This window comes from Lissotriton helveticus, chromosome 8, assembly GCF_964261635.1.
Source record: "Lissotriton helveticus chromosome 8, aLisHel1.1, whole genome shotgun sequence".
Taxonomy (NCBI): domain Eukaryota; kingdom Metazoa; phylum Chordata; class Amphibia; order Caudata; family Salamandridae; genus Lissotriton; species Lissotriton helveticus.
In genome coordinates, this window is record NC_136069.1 from 1,183,447,314 (window position 1) to 1,183,470,501 (window position 23,188).

The window sequence follows — 23,188 nt, forward strand, 5'->3', positions numbered from 1 at the left end:
TAAATTCTCTCTTAAGTGTCTATGCATTTCTGCATTTTTTGACACTGTAAGAGAATATTTTTGATTGCTCCGGGGTCCACGCACATGGGCGGGACTATTCACTAGATTATGGCTATAACAGAGATACCCCTACTACAGAACTGGAGTTACAGGACAGAAACTACTCCTTCTCTCTCCTTAAAAACTGGAAAGATACTCGATAATTGTGGGACAGTCTGTTTGCTCGCTCTCGGTCTGACTTCTTCTTCGGACACAATTTGAGTAGTCACTGTTCTGCATAATGGACACACTTTGGGCACTATGGGCCAGATGTAGGTAAATATCATTTACAGATTCTAAAATACCGAATTTTACAGATTCGGTATTTTAGAATCGGTAAATGTTATGTAGCTAATGATTCGGTAAATTTTACTGAATCAGTAATAGGGGGTATGCCTACAAAGGGTGGCAGGGTGGCACATTGACACCCTGTTGCACCCCTGCATAGTGCATGGGTGCACATGTGGCACGCATACATGCCTTAAGGGCATGTATGTCTGCCACATGGCACAGTTGAAAAAAGCACAAAATTGCTTTTTTTAAGGTTTTCGATATTTACCACCAACTATTAGTTGGTGGTAAATAACGAATCCTTACAAATGAAAAGCACTCACTTGAGTGCTTCCTACATTAAGGATTCTGTAATTTATCGAATCAGTATGTAAGAATTCGGTAATTTACCGATTCCTTAAATTACTGATTCGGTAAAATACCGAATCCTTAAATTAGGCCCCTACATCTCAAATGCCTAATACTGGTCGGTAACGGCCGAAATTCGGTAATTTTGTCCGTTACCGACCGGTATTAGGCTTCCTACATCTGACCCTATATGACACCCGGGTGTCTTCATTAGAACCAATAGAAAGATTTACTAAAACTTTTCAAATAGCGAAAACTGTGATCTGTAACAATATTCCCCCCCTCCTAAAAAAATGGTCATAAACATGTGATCAGTATTTAAAATAGATTTCTCCATTAGCTTTGACAAAAGAAAGTAATAATCAAAAGAAGGTGGGACTAGGAGATCATAAAGGTCCAGCACCCATGCTCCTATCTAGAAGTATACATACAGAAGTAGGGTAGCTGTTCCTAAAGAAAAGACTGAAAGAGGGGTAGTTCGAATTCTATATGTTCAAAGGAATCTTCCTTTTCGGAAGATAGAGCCCTCACAAACCCAAATGGGTCACATGCTTCATCACAGAGCTTTGCTCCTCATGGGGCCAGCGCTGCAATGCCCCATGGCCCCCATTAGAGGGCTCTTTGTCGGAGATCCTCTCTTTTTGCCGTTATGATAAGTGAGGGACTGTGAAAGTAGGGTGGTGTGTATAGTGAAATGTGTCTCAAAACTACTTAAGGAGTACCGTTTGATTTATATAAAGTGATACCCTTGGCATGGCTAAAAACAGAGAACACTTAACATAACAACATAGCATTACATACAATTATAGAGTCATTTTATCACTGCTTTTAGTCACTATTGTTCGGTTTGGAAATTTCTTAATAATCATCAAGAGAAGTTTAACTTAAGTCCAGTGCGGCAACTCACACTCCAATGAAACAGTTTTACATTAAATTTACCAGAATTTTAGGTCCCTTTGCCCCACCCGTTCATCCCGTCTGCCCATTGCCTTCACCTGTCCAATTCTGTGTGGAAATATAGTACATGGGCTTGGATAGACACATTGAAACAGTGCACCCAATCAGTCCACAGGGGGTGGGGGCTATGTTTCTTACAAATCCCTTAAATTCCTCAAGTTGCCTTTAGCATCAGTAATCCAGGCTTGTTTGGAAATAAAGTGCAATTGTGGCACGGTCATTAATGCGTGTTACACCACTCCACGTTGTCGCGGACAGTTAAATAGAGGTAGTGGTTAGGTCAGAAAAGAGAGCACCCAATCACTTCGAAGGGATGTGGGGACAGTGTTTCTTCAGATGTCCCCTAAAGTCCTAATGTTCCTTTAGCTTCACCACTCCAAGCTTGTGTGAAAAATAAAGTGCGATTGTGGCCCAATACTTTCAAAGCACCATCAGGCATTTGCGGAGTGTTACCCCTCTGCACGTGCATTTTGGTTCTTGACTCAACAGCTGTAGAATTGAAGAAATAGACCTTGCTTGGGTATTGGTCATATGATCTGTGAAGCTCGAGGATGAAGATACAAAGGAATGCACTTTGACTTTAAAAGCTGAAACAAAGATGAAGGGAATGGCAGCAAAAAATGTGGAGTAGCCGGGTACAAAAGTGACATGGACTGAATTACTGGTACCATGCAAGGCACTCAATTTTGCAAGCTGCTTTGTTTATTCCTCTAAGATGGGGCGGGGGTGGATCAACTAGTTGCCAATTCGTGGGTTGGAAACTGAAATGTGTTGCTTATCTTTCATCCTGTTACTGTCCTGGTGGTAAAGTCAACACTGGGGAAACATTCTGAGGCCGAAATCAGGCATTCACACTGGAAGATACTGAGTGGCAGGTAAGGTGACATGTATATACGCTTATGTAAATGTCAAAGGTTCTTATATAGCGCCTTATCACCGCAAGGTCTCAAGGTGCTTGCTTTGGGAACCCGTCCTGGCTTTTTCCCTGTGAGATAACCCGTACTGGGCATCCCCAAGGTGAACGCCATGCATCCCGCCGCGGGGGGGGGGGCGTAGTGGAGATTAAGCAAGCTATTGCCCAGAGTTGCAGAGTGTGATCCCGTGATTCGAGTAGGCACCAAAGTGAGAATTATCGAGTCCGTGGACATTTGGGCTCAAGACCCTGCCGCGTTGGGAATTGAACCCTGGTCCCAGGTCTGACCTCTGCTTCAGGGTCTGCCTCCTCTATGAGTCTAGAAGCTATGTTGATAATGCACTGATGGGGGGCTATGTGCATGAAACGGATAAGCCTGTATCTATTGAATACTCTGGTAACTTATCCAAAATTGGGCTAGTGGAGGTGGGGATGTATGCGACAAATAAGGGCATTGACGTCATAGAAGATGGAGCTTTGGTGAGTGCATTGTACTCTACCACTGAAAGGTGGCGGGGTTGGTGTGTTCCGCCACAAAATTCCACCAGTCCTGATTCTGTGAACCGGGATTTAGAGTATCCCATCTCAAAGTGAATATTATGCCCATCTCTAAGTTGAACTGATGTACGAGAAACATTTGTGAATAGGACCCTGAGAGCTTATTTTAAGCAGCTTGTTTGATCCTTCTAAAATAAAATGGAGGCACTAGTATTGTTATACCTGTGAGTGGAAATCTGATGCTTGATTCTGGATACCTTTAAGGTACAACAAAGAAGACCCGCTCATTAAATATTCAACAACACACACAAAATCACTTTTTAGAGCAAAGATATATGTTTCTTAGAATAAAAGTATCCACCCCCTGGGACCCCTGCGGGTGCATTGTCTTGTGGTTTCTACGCAGTGCTTACTTTGTAAAAAAAAAAAGTAAGTGCAAGGACCCTTCTCAATAGGCCTTGACAGCCTGCACCACTCCTTGCCCCTGCCAGCGCTGCCAAGGACAGAACCAACTCACTTCTGAAAGTGTGACAATTCAGACTACACCAGGCAACACAAAGCTATAATAATGGTGTGAGCAGCATGTGCCATTAATTTTTAATGTATATTGACTCATTAAACGCTGTTGTGCTCATCCCAGAATTTGACAAGCAGCGCCACCATGTCGTGAACTGTCACTCAGGGCCAACTTTAGAGCGGCACGACTGGTATAGCTGCGCCTGGGGCTGACTTTGGGGTGGCGCACTGTTTAAAAATAACTATTTGGTTTAACCGCATGCGCGCTAGCGGGTTTTCCCGCTGTGCGCTGAAATTTAAAAAACGCGCAGTTTGTGACAAAGCCAGCTCGTCATGCGCGTAGCGCTGGTAACACCCATGACGAGCTGGCTTTGTCATCCGCGTCGAAGGGGTTAAAAGCACATGAACTTCCTTGTGCGTCCTACAGTTTTCAGGCAACAATAAAAATTTCAAGATTAGTCAAGTGATTAGCCTTCCTTCTGGTGTGAGATCAGAATTTTGTCTAGTGGCGGTTTTGGCTGATCATAAAGTAGCGCGGAGGGTTAATGGTCCTGCTGCAAAAAATGATACCGTGCAGATCACCAAACTGAGTGAGGAAATTATGAGTAGCACTATATAAACAAAAAATTATTTCAAAGACTATGGAGAGATGAGGTGCACTGTTGGAGAGTGGTAGTGAGGGAATTCATGGAGAAGGAGGTCATGGACGGTGGAGCTAAAAAGGAAAGTTGCACCAGGCGCAACCTGCTGTCACTAGAGCCGGTGCTTACAAATAAGCTCTGGTGCTGAGCGACGGAAATCACCACCTCAAATTAAGCACTGTTTCTCCGGGGGGAAAAGGAGCGAATGTTACATTTTAGCAAGTGCTATATCCATTCATCCTTTTGGGGCCGCAGATACACTTGCTTCTCTCCACAAAACTATTCCAAAACAAGTCCTTTAAGTTGACTTTTTAAAATTAAATGTTTTTATTTTTCAGTACTCTGATTAACATTTCCAAATTGCCTTTCTTTCAGCTGTCCAACTTTTTTACGTTCATGCTGGATCACGTCACTCATCTCAACGGCTCTGGCCCAGGTATGGTCACCAGGCAGCTCATACATTTGATTTTTGTTAATATAAATCTCTGCTCACAGCTTTCTACAAAAAATATTTAAGGTTATATCGTTTTACTATGTTTGCTAGAAACATGGATGTGGGAGATTGGAATATTACTGCTTTGGAGAGTGCAAATGTCGCCGCAAAACTGAAAATGTAAAAATAACCATGATTAAACCATGTTTTTCTTCGAATCTAAGAAGAGGCTCACAATCATGGGAGAGAAAAATGTGTTTCTCCCCCCCCTGCTCTCTACTGGTAGAGGCATAGCTAGAGCTTGTGGCGCCCGGGGCTATCCCTCAGATTGCCGCTCGGGGGGGGATTTGGAGGGGTGGCGGGGTGCTGGGGAAAAAGGACGGTGAGCACTTGAAAGATGTCGTAGAGACACATAGTATTGCTGCTAATAGTTACCTCGATCATGCAAGTTACATGCACAAACATGACACGGTCAAAGGCTACACAGTTGAATACACCGGTGACTGGTAGTACAAAAGAGAACACACAGACTGAATGATCTATCTGGGGACTCAGAAAAACCACATGTGACATCCATCAGAGAGCTGTGTGAACAACTACCCCTCAGCACAATGCAAACATGCACATACATGACACTGTTCAGGGATCCATCATCTACAGCTGACATTAAATTACCATACATCATAGTCCCCCAATTAAAGCAGTGGGGACCTGCACAAAAGGGATGTGCTCTGGGGACCCAAAACCAACTTAACAGTGTCGAATCCTGTGATTCTTTACCTTTCAAAAACAGCTAATTAATTATTGCACTGAAAATATAGCAACTTTGGTAATTGCTTAATTTGAGCACCAGCGCTTTTCTTGAGCACCATTTAAGGACATTTATGCATGAGGACGGAGATTAAGTGTTTTGCCCAGTAAGATAATGTTGAGGCTAAAATAGCACTTTATTGAAAAGTCTAACATTAGAATTGGGGCTAAGGCCGGTCAATGGCAGGGCTAAGTCTGACAAAGGAGGTTGCCCGACTTACAGCAGACAAAATGGCAATAGTCGCATCGTATATGTCCTGGTTGACCTGACACTGCGGCAAAATGTCAATGATATGGTAATCAGGAAAAGACGAGAGTGACCACAATCTCTTATGTCTTATTATGTTTGCATTGTTTGGAAAGCAGCCACCTGACTCTTACCCATCTCGCATTACAAAGGACATTGTATTATCCAATAACATGGAACGCCTAAAGTTGCGCCATCTTGCGCTACAAATGACACTTTATCTCACATCCACCACGATTTACAAGCAACCTTAGATAATTTAGATGGCATTCTAGCGGTGGCGGGGGGGGGTGATATAGAGAAAGTAACAAGCATCCATACACACTTTTTTTAGCACATTGCTTCATACTTTCTAGTGCTAAGTGCTCGCTACATCTACTTAAAATAAAGCACAAAACCTTAACTTATGGCTCAATAAGGAGTGTAGGACGCACAGAAAACAGCTGACCCTAGCAATAAGATCTAAAGACCAGGGCCCAATAATTGCTGTGAGAAAGGTTTACAGGAAAGCACAGTGTAAAGCAAAAAGAGACTAGGATTAGGAGAGTTGTCTGGGCCTCGTAGAAACTTGGTCAAGCAAAGAATGGAGTACGTTTGGGGCATTGGTTACTTGGGGGTGCAAACCTATTAGATGTCAACTAACCAATCATATTACACCGCTTGCCTGGACTAATCACTTCAAATACCTGAATAATGACAAAACCCAGACCACCACACAGGAACCCCTATTCTATTTTCACCTTTAGGGCAGACGGATGTGTTTGATCTAAGAGGTATTAGCGCGTCCATAGATGTGTTTGATCTAAGAGGTATTAGCACATCCATAGATGCCATAGTATGCGGCAAAGCCCCGGGGCCTGATGGCATACAAGGGGATATATTCATTCAGGAAAAGAAAACGACCAAATACAAACATGTGCTGTCAAATGCATTAGAAAGAGAGGGCCCTGTTGAGCTGACGCCAAGACTTGAACATCCACTTCGAAGTCGGCAGTTCTGACCGTTATTTCAAATCCTCTCCTCACTTTCAATGTGTTATTCTATTTTAGGTGGCACTAACATGAGAAATGGGCTAGAGGAAGCTTCCTTCTGATGAGAGCCCCGGTACTAATATTTAAAAAAAATAACCACTGGTGTCTGGTTCGCTGCGCATGGCATGGCAGCCTCGGCCGGAAGGGCAATGATTTTATGGGAAATGGAATGGGAATGAGCTTGCCTTGCCGATGAACGAAAATTATTTACTGATTCATGATTCTCTGACTCTCTCACCTCTTCAATGAATTAGTCCAGGCTGAGTCTGAAAGCTTAGCTGCCTGCACCTGCAGTGACTGAGCCTGCAAGTGTAAAGCACTGCTCGCCGGCGCCCCCAGGCCAGAATTGACTCCTCCACATGAGTCACAGGACGAGAGCGTAGCGGTGAGCGCGTAACGCGTCTCTGCTACGTGATCGGGAGGCGAGGACTGGCCAAAAATGTCCATACAGGGCCGTCATTGGTAGCACTGGCGCGCGCCGCGCACGCTACTACTTATTGATGGCCCTGGAGGACTCTGAGCGAGGCTGGGGTGGGGGGGAGGGCAACAACCACAACGGTCGGAGCCGGAGGACGGACGAGGACGTCACGTCACTAACACGGCGGCGGGACTTAGCACAGTGCACACACTCCTGACCTGCTTTTAAGTTTTAACTGCAGCAGGCAGGCAGGTAGGCACAGTGCAAATGCGGGCGACGGCCGCGGCACTGGAGGCCCGTTGCGGCCGCCTTAATAATTTATTTTATTTGGGACACTCTGCCTTGTTGTTCCCAAGAATCCTAAATAAATTATAAAGGCCTCCAGTGCCGCGCGACCGCGGCCGCCTCAAAAATGGTGCAGCCTGGGTCGGACCGCCCCCCCCCCCCCTTTCTACTGGAATTGCGCTAGGTGGGAAAATGATTGTAAAAGGTATGGAGAGAAGGCAGCTGCTGTATAGTAAGGCAGACACGATTTGTTTTGTGAGTCAAGGCATATAGAGGTTTGTGCCTGGGCCTCTTTAAAAGTACTAAAAAGAATAAACTGGATGTCTTCTTCCTTGTTAACCAAAAGAACCATAACATTGAAGAGGAGAGCCAATGCGCCTCCTTCTGCGATGGACTGGTGGCATACCACACTAAAACGAGTGTAAGCTGAGATCAAGCCCTTCCAAGGGAGGAGGCCAAAGGCGGCAGGAAGCGCCGTATAGCCAACAGTATGGGAGGATCTGTGCCCCAGTTTCAAACTGGCTATCATAGAGGATGCTTTCCCTCCACGGTACCCAATGGAATTAAGAACAACACCGTGAGGCTGTGTGAGGGTCCTTTTCACCTGTCTTGATGGCGGGGTGCACAGTGTGGCATTTTAGAAACTACACTGGCACAACTTATGTCATACCTTAGATTATACCCTCACCTCTCTCATATAGCACATAGGTATTGTGACCAGCAACACAGCATAGGCAACAAGCCTGCGGACCTACCATCTCATGTCTCACGAACAACACTGTGTCTCACTGTCACAACGTGTCTACTACATTCTCCTACCTGTCTAATGTCGTTTAAAGTTTTTTTTTTTTATAAAACAAATGTGTAAAATTTTAATAAATAAAAGTAGATTACCAAACATCAATAAGACAGAATAAAAACTTCTCATTAGCAGCAATGTAAATCAATCGCACCTAGAAAGTCTAGACCTCAATGCGGCTCGAAAAAACAGGTAACAGCATATAGCACATGGTCATTAGGGAGCAACTGCAAATACATGAGAGCAGAACACACTTGGATAACATTCAAGGCCTTTAGCAGAGGAACAATAAACTGCTTCTTGGCACACTAAAATATTTGCAAAACATAGCAAAATGTGCACTAAGAGTTAATCAGTTCCCTTTACAATGACATGTAGTTCGGCTGTTTCTTACACTATGCACTTCCAAACACTATCCTCCCCAATCTACTGGGATCCATCAAAAGAATCCTATTATGCTTTCATCAAGAATGTGACCAGATTCTACAAACCAACACTTTTCAAGCACAAGATGTTTCTGTAGAATAAAAGCCATGGATCAAAGCTTAGCTCTAGGCCGTTGGGTGTCATCAAGACAGTGCACATATCTGCTCTTGCCCTTTTTTTTTTAACTTTTTATTGAATTCAAAACTTACCAAAACAGAAAGAAGAAAACAAAACACAATGCAGTACATTACAGATGTGTCACTTGGGTGTCGGGGGAGGGAGTACACATGCAATCCAATCGGCAGAATCATACATGGAGAAGGGGGGAAGAGACCAGGAGCAAGCAAAATGTCTAATTAATCGTGGAGGAAACATTAGGTTGGGAGGAAGACAGGTCAGTCTCCAAATCTGTGGGAGGGGGTACATATCTCACCACGGTATGTGTTCCATTGATTCCAGATCTTGCCCCACTTACGGGGTGTGCCACGGGCAACATATACTGTCTTCTCTCGAAACATGCACCAATCCATGTTTTGTTGCCACAGCAGAACCGTCGGCGGCCTCTGAGCACCCCATAATTGGGCTATGTCTCTCTTAGCAATCATATTGCCCAGGGTCACCCATCGAAGCTGCGCCACGTCATAGTCATTCGGCTCCCAAACATTCAACAAGCATCTCCTTGCCTCAGGCATTGACTGCACACCCGTGACCTCACTCATAACCTCATGCACCCGAGTCCAGTAGCGCGTCACTGCAGGACATCCCCAAATGATATGGAGAAATGTACCCACGAGACCACAGCCACGCCTGCACAGACCATCCACAGAGAATCCCATGCGCACCAGACGGGGACCAGTTACATACACCCTATGAAGAATTTTGAGCTGTACAAACCGAAGGCGCGCCGGGATCGCCACTTCCTTCGGGGAAGAGATTGCAGCCTGCCAGTCCTCATCGTCAAGTTCCAAACCATCACTGGTCCAAACCTCTCGAAGGTGACAGAGGAGGTCAATCCTGTTGTTGATCAACTTTTTGTATATGAGCGAAATCGTGCTGTCCGGGACGTACCCGTCCAGAATCCGATCCTCCAGCGGGGACGCCTCCGGAATATCTGTGCCCAAGGGAAAGACAGATAACACCGCATGCCGGATTTGCGCATAGCGAAAGAACTCCCTATCATTCAAGTCATACTCAGCTTTCAGCTCCTCAAACGTCTTGACCCTACCCTTGGTCCACACATCATTCACCTTGCTGATACCGATCACATCCCACTTATCAAAACCCTTCGACTTCCAGAGGGACCCGAGCTTATCAGATGCGTAAAGCGGAGTCGCGCGAGTCGGTTTATCAGCCCAGCCCAGCCCAGAGCCGCCGTTGCACGATACCACACCTGTACGGCTCTCATGGTGGGGCCAGTGAGAGCCTTGCAGACAGATCTCGTGTACAGAGCCCTGTTATAGTCTCCGTCGGGTAGCAGCCACTTGTCCATTTCAAACGCCGGGTTTGGCGAAGGACCGTAAGTACCATGGTTAATCGCCCCCAGCTGAGAGGCCCAATAGTAACAGCGAATATCGGGAAGCGCGATGCCACCGTCATACCACGGGAGCGTCATCTTCGCAAGGGCAATACGGGAACGGACCCCCATATCAATTGTCTCTGTAGACTTTCAACCTCCCGAAAGTAGCTAGCAGGCACCGTGTCGAGAGTGTTTTGCAGCGCATAAAGGAACCGGGGCAGCGACATCATCTTGAACAGCGCCGCTCATCCCAAGGGGGAAAGAGGGAGCCTACCCCACGCGATAACATCAGCTCGAAGGCGCTGAAGCGGGGGCAGCAAATTGCGTTCATAACGAAGTACAGGGTCCAAGGTAATAAAGATCCCCAGATACTTAAAACCTTCCCGAACAACCGAAATAGGACAGCCACCGGGCAAGAGAGGAGCATCGCCCGAGAGAACGTAAACGCACGACTTAGACCAGTTGATGACAAGACCAGAGTTTTTACGGAAAGAGGTCAAGACGTCAAAGAGGACGATCAACAATTTCCGAGGTGACGTGAGGTACAACAGGATATCGTCCGCATATAAAGACACCCGGTCCTCAAATTCCGAGGTCCATCTAATGCCTTTCAAAGATGGCTCCCACCTCAACCAGGCCGCCAGTGGTTCCAAAGCGAGGGCAAATAAAAGAGGAGACAAAGGGCAGCCCTGGCGCGTCCCTCTGCCGAGGGCAAATGGGGCGGAGACACGGCCGTTTACGACCACTTGTGTCAAGGGGTCGGTGTAGAGCAGTTTCACCCAGTTAATGAAGGTCGGGCCGAAGCCAAATTTAGAGAGGACCGCCCAAAGATATGGCCACTCTAGCGTATCAAACGCCATAGTGGCGTCTAGAGACGCCAAAATGGCCGGTTCACGCAGCGTCCCCGCCCGCGCGAGGGCACCATGCAGGCGCCGGAGATTCAGTGCCGTGTTGCGGTGTGGGATAAACCCGGATTGGTCCGGGTGAACCAGATCGCCTATGACAGTTACTAAGCGGTTAGCCAGCAATTTAGCCAGGATCTTCGGTTCAGCCTTGATCAGAGATATGGGCCTAAAGGAGGTGCAGCGGTCGCGTGGCTTACCATCCTTATGAATCACAACTATGGAAGCCAATCTTTGGTCAGGAGGGAGGGAACCCGTCTCCAACGATTCCATGAACATCGACCGTAGATATGGAGCTATCGTATCCGGACGGAGCTTGTAGAGCTCAATAGGGAGCCCATTGGGGCCCGTGGCCTTCCCCGAGCGAACCGAGCGGATGGCAATCGCTACTTCCTCCACTGTGGGCGGCGCCTCGAGGAGCCCCCTTTCAGGGTCCGACAAACAAGGCAGTGAGATGTCTCGCAGAAGCAACTGGGAGTCATGCTCGGGTCTATCGGACACAGGGGAGTACACATCCCGGAAATAGTCCGCGAAACACTCCACGATGTCAGCGGGGTCAGTGAGACTCACTTCATTCACATTCACAATCACAGGGACCACCCGACTTGCGCACTCCCTCTTATCCAGCCAAGCAAGCAACTTCCCTGCTTTGCCACCCACATCATACAGACGTCCCTGCTGTTCCCTGCTCATTTCCTTCGCTGCATCAGTAACCAGTGCTCTGTAGTCAAGTTGTTTAAGACCCAGGAGGTGTAGTCTATCCGGGGAGACCTCGGATTCCAACTCCCCCTCGAGGACAGTGATTTCATTCTCGATTCGAACAATCTCCTCCTGTTTAACCCTCTTAACATTGCTAATCAAGGAAAGGGCTTGGCCCCGAATCACAGTTTTGTACGCTTCCCACAATGAAACAGAGGAGGATACGGAGCCCACATTCTCAGCAAAGTAATGATCAAGCGCTTTAATCAGTTCTGCCCTCACCTTAGGATCACGGAGATACCAGGGGTTAATCGGAGCCACTCGGCCCCCAGTCCCTAGCTTCGTGTCTACAACCAACCACAATGGGGAGTGATCCGATATACCCCTAGCAAGGTGTTTTATCTCCCTTATAGAGGAGGCCTGTGAGGAGGGCATCAACACATAATCCTGTCTCGAGAGACTGCCGTGGGCCCCAGAGTGGAAAGTGTATTGCAACTGCCCAGGGTGGAGCAGGCGCCAACAATCAGTGAGCCCCAGAGTGTCTATGAAGTCCCCCAACCAAGATTGAGACCTTGCAGTTTCCCGGGGAGGGTAGCGATTGCACATCCCCGACACTACAGAGTTAAAATCCCCGCCCACTACAAGCTGACCCTCCGGGACTCCCAGGATTACTCTTCCCAGATCGGCAAAGGTAGTAGTCTGCAGACCAGGCGGAACGTAAACGTAGAGCAGGGTGATAACCCTCCCCTCCCAGCGCCCCACAATGGCAGCGTACCGCCCCCTATCATCAAGGATGATGTCGTCAACAGCAAGAGGGAGGGAGTTCCGGACCAGAATGCCCACCCCCCTAGAGCCAGAAGTGAAACGGGAGTGTGCCAGGAGACGATACCCACGCCTATTCATTGCGTGTCACGTATTGCCAATCAAGTGCGTCTCCTGAAGCAACACCACATCAGGGGATAAACGTCGCAACATTTGCAACACCACTCCCCGTTTTATCCTGTCCTCCAACCCGTTGACGTTCCAACACAACAATTTAAGTCCCCTACCCCATCCCAGAATCCAACATCATCCCCACTCCACACCAGACGCAACACTATATAGCAGGAGCTCATCAATACTATGCCTTGAAGAAAACAAAAAAACAAAAACTGCGACCCCCCGACCCCCAAAAAGACCCTAAACACCTTACCCCCCACCCTGCACCCCTGCGTAAGACTCAAAAGCCACCCCAACTTGCAGTGTGCCTGTCGCCCCAACATATAACTAATCTACGAAAAGAACCCTAGAGGAGGAAGACTCACCCACCCCCCGCCCACACCCTGAAAAGACAAAACAGTTGCTGGCAATAGTTGCATAGCATCAAACCACAGCTGAAAGTCAATACGGTGAACCGGGAGCCGGTGTCGCTCCCTATTCCCGCTCCACCGGGCCGCCCTCCGCTCCTCCGGAATGTCCAAAGTGTTCAGAATGTTCCTGCCCCAGTCACTTGCGGCCCCAGGATGGTCGAAGAAAAATGTTCGATCATTGTACACCACACGTAGCCGGGCCGGGAAAAGCATAGTATATTTCATATCTCTGTCTCTCAGCCTCCTTTTCACCCCTTGGAATCCCAGTCTCTGTTTCTGTACCTGCTGCTGCTGAGTGAAGTCCGGGTAGAAACTGACTGTAGAGTTTTCAAAAGCAATGGGACCAGACTGACGCGACGCTTGCAGGATCGCATCTCTGTCCCGAAAGTGGAAAATCCGAGCAATGATGGAACGTGGGGTGGCTCCCTGCTTAGGCGGGCCTCCCGGCATCCTATGTGCACGTTCTACAGCAAAGAACTTACTGAGGCCTTTGGGCGCGAGGTGATTCAGAACAAGATCCTCTACCAGCAGGTCCACCGAAGAGGCTCCTGATTTCTCCGGGACACCAACCAGACGGACGTTGTTCCGTCGTGCACGGCTTTCGAAGTCTTCCAAGCGCCGAGAGAAATAGTCATGGGAGTATCGCAGGTTGCCGACTTCTGCCTGTAAATCGGAGACGTCAGTAACGAGGCTGGATGTCTTTAGATCGAGGGATTTGACCTTCTCGTTGGTTTTCGCAAGATCTGCCCTGATCAGGGTAACATCGATAGCAACCGTGTCCAGCTTGTGGGCCAGGGCTTCATATTGTTGACCCAATGTGGCCTTCATGCCAGCAATGGCGCCCATGACGTCTTTTAGCGACAAGTCATCACCCGTCGAGGAATCCTCTCCGGCATTATTCGGATATTTGGTCGGTCCCCCCGGAGAGCCTTTGGCGAGAGTGTATCTCTCCATGACATTCGACTGTACGGAACTCCCACGGAGAGTCGGCTTGGTCTTGCGCTTTTCGCCCTCGGGCTTGGTGGCCATCTTAGATATCGTGCCCCGGAGGGTAGCCTGAGACCTGGTGAAAATGGCTACACTCGATGCGCCCGCCACAGTTTCAAAGAAGAAAGTGGGCACTTCACACCATTCAGTGAGCCGTAGTAGGCCAGGTCGGCAATTGTTGAGTCATGGTTGGGTGGAAGGCGACCAAGACGGGCCGGTCCAGACAGAGTTGGAGAGGTCGCAGGGCGAAAAACGAAACCGAAAGTAGATGACCGAACCGGGGAGACTCGGGCAATCCGTTGTTGTTCGATTGCTGTCCGGATGGCAGAGAAACAGAGCCCGGGGTGGCACCAGGGAGCAGGCCAACAAAGTTCAGAAACCCGTAACTTCGGCTCCCGGAGTCCAAATCGAAATCTGGAAACAAATAAATGATCAGCAGGGCTGTGCCATTAACAACCCGTCCTCTAAGTCAGGATAGGATACAGGATAAACGGCGGAGGTGGCGAAGGTCCGGGAGCCCTGTGCTCACGCGACCATCTTGGTTGCGCACGAAGCTCCTCCTTGTCGTTTAAAGTTTTAGTTAATTCCTTGCCGTACTCCTCTACTTGTGTTTGATTGTGCACATGAACGTATAATCCTTGTTTAGCTTTGCTGCACTCCTGTGCAGTTGCGTGGCATTTGACTATATTGATCACGTTTATCCATACCTGTTGTTATTGTCAGTACTGTTTGTGACTCATTCAAGCTTATCTGGTTTGCAGAAAACTATTGTAACCAAGACTTTCAACATGCCTACTGGTGGTGATGCTGCATACATGTTTAAATCAATAAAAGTGATAAAAAAAAGTTTTATTTTACTCTTCAAGCTAGAGAATTTACGTACAATGACACATCAAGCTCATCATCAGCGAAGACAAACTGCGACATATGATGATGCTGTTTGTCATGGTATACTGTGCAAACTATGCATGAATATCTGAATTGCCTATATTAACACAAAACACAATACAATCGCAGCCTGCTTGGTTTAACCTGTAAATAAAGACCTATGTTGAGACATACAGCACACCACACCTTGGTACCTGCCACCCAGGCCCCCAGAGAGCCAGCACTAACCACCACCAGATTCTGACCATGCTCAGATGTCTTTGTGGCAACAGTGAATTTTCTGTCCGCAGGCAGTCATGTTGCTATTGCCTTACCCTTACTTGCTACTACTGAGAATACAGAAGGAGTCCAGAAGTGCACAGTTCTCTGGGACCAAGACACGGTCACTATAGTGCAGTAGAGGCAGACACAGATACACAGCACCAACGGGGATGTGATAAAGGCTGGTATTGATAATGCATTGCTGCAAAGCTCCTTACTAATTGAGATTCACAGCTGATCAAAATGACAGAATGCTCAAAAAGCTATCCGACCGATGCGGAATTGTGAGGTTTCATAGGGCTATAAAGTTTACATCAATGTATCACAATTACAACGTTCTTTTTTGCATGAAGAAGTGTGTTGCACTTCAGGAAATCCAGTAGTAAGTCGCACCTAAATCAGAAGTTATATTATAAATGTATATAAAGCATGAACATTTACCCGGATGTGTCAAGGCGCTAGAAGTCATAGCTACTCCCAGACAGCACTGCAGTCAGTGTTCATCCTCCCGGGCCTTCAGTCATGAGGGTTGCCTCCATGCCTGAATGGAAGATAGTAGACCCCCTGAGCTAGGGCTGTGACGAGGAAGAGAAGGAGTAATAAAGATTACCTGTAAGTAATTAAAGAATCAGATCTGTAATATCAACATGCTCCCAAGCACATTTATTAATTAAAGAAATGTGCGTGGGTTTTAATGAACAATAATAAGGTACTAGTCTCCCATATTGATTGAATCTTTTCTTTTTAGGCCCTGATGCATCCAAAATATTTTCAATTTGTGATATTTTAAAAAAACGTTTGCCAGAGGCTTGGAGACACAAGGTCTCCAAGCCTCTTGTTTGGGGATGGGTGGGGGTGGGACACGGCTCCTGCTGGAACCGTGTGTGGGTGAGAAGGGGAGGGCTGTTGTTGGGTTTGGTAGGGGGTGGGGGCTGGGGGTGGAGGGAGTTGTAGTAAAAATAATCCATGATGGCTTGATTAAGAGAAACATGAAATTCAATGGTTTTAGGCACACAGTATATGAACATGAAGATAGATGGGGATAGTGGTATAATCCACAGCTATATGGGGGGTAGCAATTTTGGCGAATAATTATATACAAGGGACAGGAAGGTCCTTGGCGGACAAACATGGGAGATGGGCTATAGTGGAATGTAAGGTTGGAGGTCAGATTTATACGATATGTTCCATATATAGTTCTGATTTTGATGAAGCTCTCATAATTGAAGGGTTAAATGTGGAACTGGCATTATGGCCCACTCCATTAATTGTATGTGGTGACCTAAATATACATCTTGAGCCTGGTGTGCTACAAGATGATAGTAAACCCTACAAAGGGAAGAAACCAAGGGTATTTAAGGCCCTACAGTCTCTATTGGTGGATCGTGGATTGGTGGATACCTGGCTACGATGAGAGGTATGGATCCAGGGAATTCATTTTACTCCTATCTGCATAAGAAATTAGTAAGGCTTGATTATTTTTTCGTATTGGGTCTTCTGCTTTTGGGAGCCAAAATACAGGTGTACCCATGGGTGTCCTCAGACCATGGACCATTAGTGTTGAATCTTTGTATGTCTAGGACTGGAATCAAGCCGCAATGTTTTTCATTCAATATTAAGTTATTATTGGATGACAGCTATGTGACACGTATGCAGATATGGGTTGAGCAATTATTTTCTATAAATCGCAACACAGCAGGGACTGGGTGTGTATGGGATGCTTTTAAAGCTGTTTCTTTTTCTTTTTTTTTAGACCTTTATTGTACAATTCCAGTATGACACAGCGTAAGGCCTACAACCCCTCGGGCCGGCCGCAGCAGCAATAGAGTTCAGGCATCGTCAATAGGATAACACAGCCGCATGGCCGACAACCCAGGGGTCCGGCGGCGAATAGAAACCAGGTGTACCATAGTTCAAACATTTCAGGTATACGATATGGCTTAGGTCGTGATTTTTACATTAACCAAATAACAAAACTTTCCGTGAAATTTAAAGGCACGTGCAGTACAAACAATCCTTCGAAGGTGAGAAAACCAACATTCACACTAGCAGTATACTGTAAATCAGCAGTGCGGCCACCAACCCGCCTCCCACATCACAATGTCCGTCCAACCGAGGGGCGGAGAACAGCACGTTAGGAGACATAACAATCAACCTATAAAGTCCAGGCCCAGCCCTCAATCTAAAAGGCACTCGTCTGAGTCAATTCGCGGTGGCTCACATATATCGCCCCTAAATTTGTTCCATGCCCCCCAGATTTGCCCCCATTTTGCCAGGCATCCCCGATGGACAAATACCGCCTTCTCGGCCACCATGGCGTCATCCATGTCCCTGCACCAATCTCTCAGCATGGGTAGCACGTTGGAGCCCCACAGTTTGGCGATATTGCGCTTCGCCACCATCATACCCAGCACAGCCCAGTCTCGCTGACGATGGGTTAGGTCCTCTGCCTCCCAAATGTTTAACAGACAGCGACGTGGGTTGGGCAGTAGGGAAATAGTCGTGGTTTGGGAAATGGTCCGCATAACCGCTGCCCAGTACGTGGCCACATGACTACAGTCCCAGATTGTGTGGTAAAATGTCCCCCTCTCTCCGCATCCACGGAGGCAAAATTCGTGAGAGGTTCTCCCTATTTTGTGAAGGACTGTTCTGGTGTAGTATGTGCGGTGAAGAATTTTCAACTGGACCAGTTTAAGTCTGGACGGAATCGCCGATTCCTTGGGCGAGGAGAGAGCCTCCTGCCATTCTGAATCATCAAGGTCACCAATATCGCCCACCCAACAAAGGCGCAACTTGGATAGCATGTCAGGGAGGTTGTTGATCAGTTTCCGATATGTGAGGGATGTCGCTTTGTGGGGCATATGCTCTGTAAGCAGCCTATCCTCTAGAGGGGTAGAGTCCTGTAGTTTCGTCCCGGCCGGGATGGTTGAGAGAAGCGCATGTCTTATTTGCATATATCTGTAATATTCTGATTGGTCCATATCGTGTTTGGTTTGTAGAAAGGTGAAGTCTACCATGTTATGTTTTCTCCAGAGATCACCCACCACTGAAATACCTATGGAGTCCCATGCCTGGAATCCCTTGCTATTACCCATGAACCCCAATCTGTGTAAGTCCCACAGGGGTGTCATTTGTGTAATTTCGTTCGCGCACTGAATGTGTCTATGTGCCCTGTACCAGATCTGGACTGTGTGACGGGTCGGGCCTATCAGATCCGACGGGACGCTACGACTATACAGGTTTCTCAACAGTCCCCTGGCTTCGATACCCTGTCTATCCGCCAGGAAGGCAGGTTCTGTTTGTGGGGCGTGTAGCCAGTAATTGATTTGCTTAAGGTGGGCAGCCCAGTAGTACAATTCAATATTGGGGAGCGCTATACCCCCATCATACCAGTCCTTTACCAATTTGCACTGCGCAATCCGTGCCGATTTCCCGTCCCACAATAAAGTAGACACTGCTGCCGCGATGGTCTTAAAGTAGGAGGGGGGGCCGGGAACGGTGTGTTCTCAAGGAGGTACAGAAAACGGGGCAACGTCATCATTTTGAACAATACGGCTTTGCCTAGGAGAGTGAGAGGGAGGGAACGCCACACCTTCACGTCCCGATTGAACCGCTCCAGAGGGGGTTTCAGATTGAGGGCGTAAAATTTGTCCGGGTCGGAAGTAACTTGGATTCCCAGATACTTGAAGGGGCCGTCTGTGTAGCGTAACGGACAGTCCGCCGGAAGCGGGGGCGGGGTTCCAGCAAGAACGTACAAGACTGATTTAGTCCAATTAATTCTGTACCCTGAGACTCTCCCGAATTTCTCGCAGACGTTCAGTAGTTCTAGAATAGATTTTTTGGGGGAGGTGAGATACAAAAGGATATCGTCCGCATAGAGAGATATCCGATCCTCCCACGACGGCGACCATCTGATACCTTTGATGGATGGTTCCCACCGGACCCAAATCGCCAGTGGCTCAAGGACTAGCGTAAACAGTAAGGGGGATAATGGGCAACCCTGCCTTGTCCCACGACCAAGCGGGAAATCTCTGGAGATGTGACCGTTCGCTGCTATCTGGGCTAGTGGCCTGGTGTAAAGCAAGCGGACCCACGCGCAGAACTTGGGGCCGAAGCCCAAGTGACGAAGCACCGCAAACAGGTAAGGCCACTCCACGGTATCAAACGCCATAGTGACGTCAAGTGAGAGAAGTACCGCTGGTTCCTGTATGTACTCCCGGCGGGCCAATACCGCCTGTAGACGGCGTAGATTATGCGAGGTATTACGATTCGGCATAAATCCAGACTGATCCGGGTGTACCAGAGTAGTCATAAAGCTGGTTTTAGGGCTGAGACCCTTAGCTTTTTCCTATATGAGCAAAAGCAAATGTGAGTGGTATTACAGGAATTATATGCTTTTCTAATGGTAGCTGAAGAAAAACTCATGCAGGGCATACATGCGGGCCATGAGAGTGCAGCCCTCCAAACAGAAGTAGCCCGGGGCAAAGCCAAAATAAATTTATATTGGAGCAAAGAGATAGCTAAAAAATAGTCTATTAACACAAAACTAAATTATGAATAACGGGAAGCTACTGGACGCTGTTTGGCACAGAGGTTAAGATCTAAAGAAGCGGCTCAGAGGATTAGCTCTGTGGTAGATTCTAGGGGCAATATAGTAGAAACCGATGCTGGGATTTTAAAGGTGTTTCATGATTTCTACGAGGTACTGTATACCAGTGAGGGTTAGGATTCACACGCGGGGAATCCCTGTTACAGAATTGTCGTAATCACCTGGACACGCAAGATGCAGAATTGTTAGAAGCCCCTATTACTATGGAGGAGCTGGAAAGAGCTATCAATAGCTTAGCTTGGGCAAAGCAGCAGGGCCCGACATACTCCCATTGGAAGTTTATAAAACTTTCTTTGGAGTATTAAAGACTGATATGTTTGTCACCTTTCAACAGGCCCGAGCAGGAGCTGCCCCCTAACATGGGATGAGGCTAGCATTATTGTTTTAAAAAAAAGATAAACAGGCTGATCAACCTGGCCCATATCGGACGATATTGCTTTTAAACGCAGATGGCAAAATCAATGCCAAGATTTTAGCGACCGGGTTGGCCGAAGTAATACCCCGTTAGTGTCAATGCGGCAACATGGGTTTATCCCCGAGAGGGGGACAACCAATCATATCAACAGGGTTGTAACCATGCTAGATATAGCTAGCACTACGGGGAGTGAGCTTCGCTTGATATTTCTAGATGCCGAAAAGGCATTAGACCGGTCGCTTTGGAATTTTTATGGACTTTGTTGTGCTGCGTAGGTTTTAAACAGAACTTTGTTACTGCTACACAAGTTTTATATTGTCGTCCATCAGCTAAAGTCTGCATCATGGGCATTGAATCAAGCCCAGTACATATTTCGCGGGGAACAAGGCAGGGATGTCCCTGCTCTCCCTTGTTGTTTTCATTGTATATAGACCCGTTTTTAAAAATGTTAGAACAAAGTGCAGGGATAGGGACGGTAATGTGGAGGCAAGAGCACTACCGTGTGTTTTTCGTATGCAGACGATTTTGCAGGGGTAACTCTGAATCCTACCACGGCCATGCCAGAAATTGAACAGTTGGTGCTAGAGTTTGGGGCTGCCTCAGGATACAAACTTAATGTGGCAAAGACACAAATTTTGTGTTCTAACATTGTTGCATTTGATGACCCGGGTGTTGTGAGTGAGGTAACATATCTGAGGGTCAAGTTAAGGACCTGCTTAAAATCATTGGTTGAGGTTAATTGGTGTAACATCTTAAATGATGTGCGGAAGCAATTGGACCGGTGTGAGTGTTTACATCTTTCACTTGTGGGACGCTGTAATGTCCTTAAAATGTTGATACTACCTAAAATGTTATACCTTTTTAGATCTGTACAGCTGGAAATCCCCTGTGCCCAACTTGTAGTATTACAGTCAGTCTGTGCCAGCTTCCTATGGGCCCAGGGTAAATCCCGCAGAGCTATGCCCTATATGACCCTCCCCCGTGAGAAGGGAGGCTGGGTTGTTCCGGATTTTACCATATATCATAATGTATGTATTCTGCATCATATGAATATTTTATTACCAGATTGTAGCGGGGTCGGAAGGAACACGAAATACACTACGTCGGGGTAAAGACGGTTTTATTTTGAGATAGTCACGTCTTTTCCAGGTAGCCAGTTTACCCCTCTATATTAGTGAGTTTTATCCAGTGAAAGAAAACAACTAAAACAAAACAAGAAAGGCACGAGGAGTCCTCCTCTTCTTCTGGGTGGTTCAGTCCTGTCCTACACGTCTGGTCCAGGTAGGGATAGCGCAACTAATACCCCCAAAAGAAAACACAAACAAACCACGGGTCAGTATCACATCCTGGTTGTCTTAGCACATTGGGAAGGGTGTGAGGAATCACTCTGGTGCACCGGTGTCCAAGCAACGAGGGCGCAAGGGTGAGAGGAGTGGTGGTGAGGGGGTTTATTTACAGAAGTTACAAAGGAGGCGGTGGGCGGATAACGATCTTAACCCGCCGGCCTCCCCCGCCTCCCAACCGAGCCCGAGAATCTGGCCCGTACCTGGGTCAGCCACGCTCCTCATGGGGCGTGGCACGGCGATAGGTGATCCCGTTGACCTCCTGGCTTCTGCTCCCCGTCTCCTCGCTGGCCTTCTACCTCCGGACTGGATGGTTGTTCCGGTCGTCTTGGGTTCTCCTCCCCTGCACTGTTCCACCGTTCTTCTTCTTCCGCACTCTCCAGACTTCCTCCGGTGTCCACGCACAGCACGTTCCGCATTCTGGTGCTCCTTATTGGGCGGCAGCTCATGACGTGACGGCGGTATCTTCCCAGTTAAAGGGACAGTCCTCGTAAGCATACGGCTCTGTCCTGGATGCCGGCCAAGTATCTTCCTGCAGAGAAGAAAACAAATGGGTTGACAGTTCCCGGGCTTCCCACCAGTCACCCCCTTGGCCTGTGAATTCCCCACTGCCCTCGTGACACAGATGCTGAACCAGTTTGTGCTGCCGAAGCCCAATCAATATATCAAATGCTATTGGGCAGTGATGCCAAAAATCGACTGTTTATTAACGAAGAGCCAATCTATTATAAGAAAACCAGGTTTAAGGTTTTAAACACAGCCTATAAGGTGTGGAAAGCGGTGCAAAAGTATTATGGTTTAGAGAGGATATCTCAGTACACCCCCCCTCACAGCCGCAACACTCCTTCCACCGATATTTTGGGACAGGATCATAGATAGTTGGCGGACCAAAGGGATTCATCATTTGGGGGATCTATATGCCAACGGGGGAATAATGTCTTTTGAAATGTTAATAGACAATTTTCATGTTAATAGGTTTGAATTTTTTTATATTTACAAGTGTGTGACTATCTAGGAAAACATCGGTTGAATATTCGCGTAAACCCTGTTATCGAAGCTGTGAGGAAGAATGCATGCATTGGGACATTGTATAATCTACTGTTAGATATGAAGGGCAATGATTTAGAGATCCATAACACTAAATTGGACAATATACTGGGGTGTATTGGTATGCGGGTAGAAACATCCATTGAATTGCCAGGGAGATTGTTAATATTTGCTAATCTCCGAGCACAACACTATAAAACCGTGTTTAATCTTTACTGCACCCCAGCCAAGCTGTCTAAATGGGGTGGTACAAATGATGAAAAATGTTTTCGATTTGGATCAGAAGATGCCGACATTGTACACATCTTTTTCGCATGCAGGCGCTTAGTGAACCTGTTTGGGCATATAGAGAAATTCTTAGCAGAAATTTGGGGGGGCCCAGTCAGTTTGTCATCCGCTCAGGTACTGTTGTGGGTAGCTGAGAGAGAGGGATCGGATCATGCTGGATGATACAGGTACTTGATTTTTCTAGCCACAGCTGTGGTCCGGTTATGTATTGCCTCAATGTGGCTCCAGAAAG

General features: G+C 47.3%; 1 protein-coding gene across 1 annotated transcript in view; it reads left to right on the forward strand.

Annotated features, from left to right (window-relative positions):
* PPEF1 (protein phosphatase with EF-hand domain 1) overlaps positions 1-23,188 on the forward strand; it is a 387,937-nt gene that overhangs the window by 151,085 nt on the left and 213,664 nt on the right. Inside the window, exon 3 of the mRNA XM_078656153.1 lies at positions 4,579-4,639. Coding sequence (XP_078512279.1) covers positions 4,579-4,639 — 61 coding nt within the window. The remainder of the gene's footprint in view (positions 1-4,578; positions 4,640-23,188) is intronic.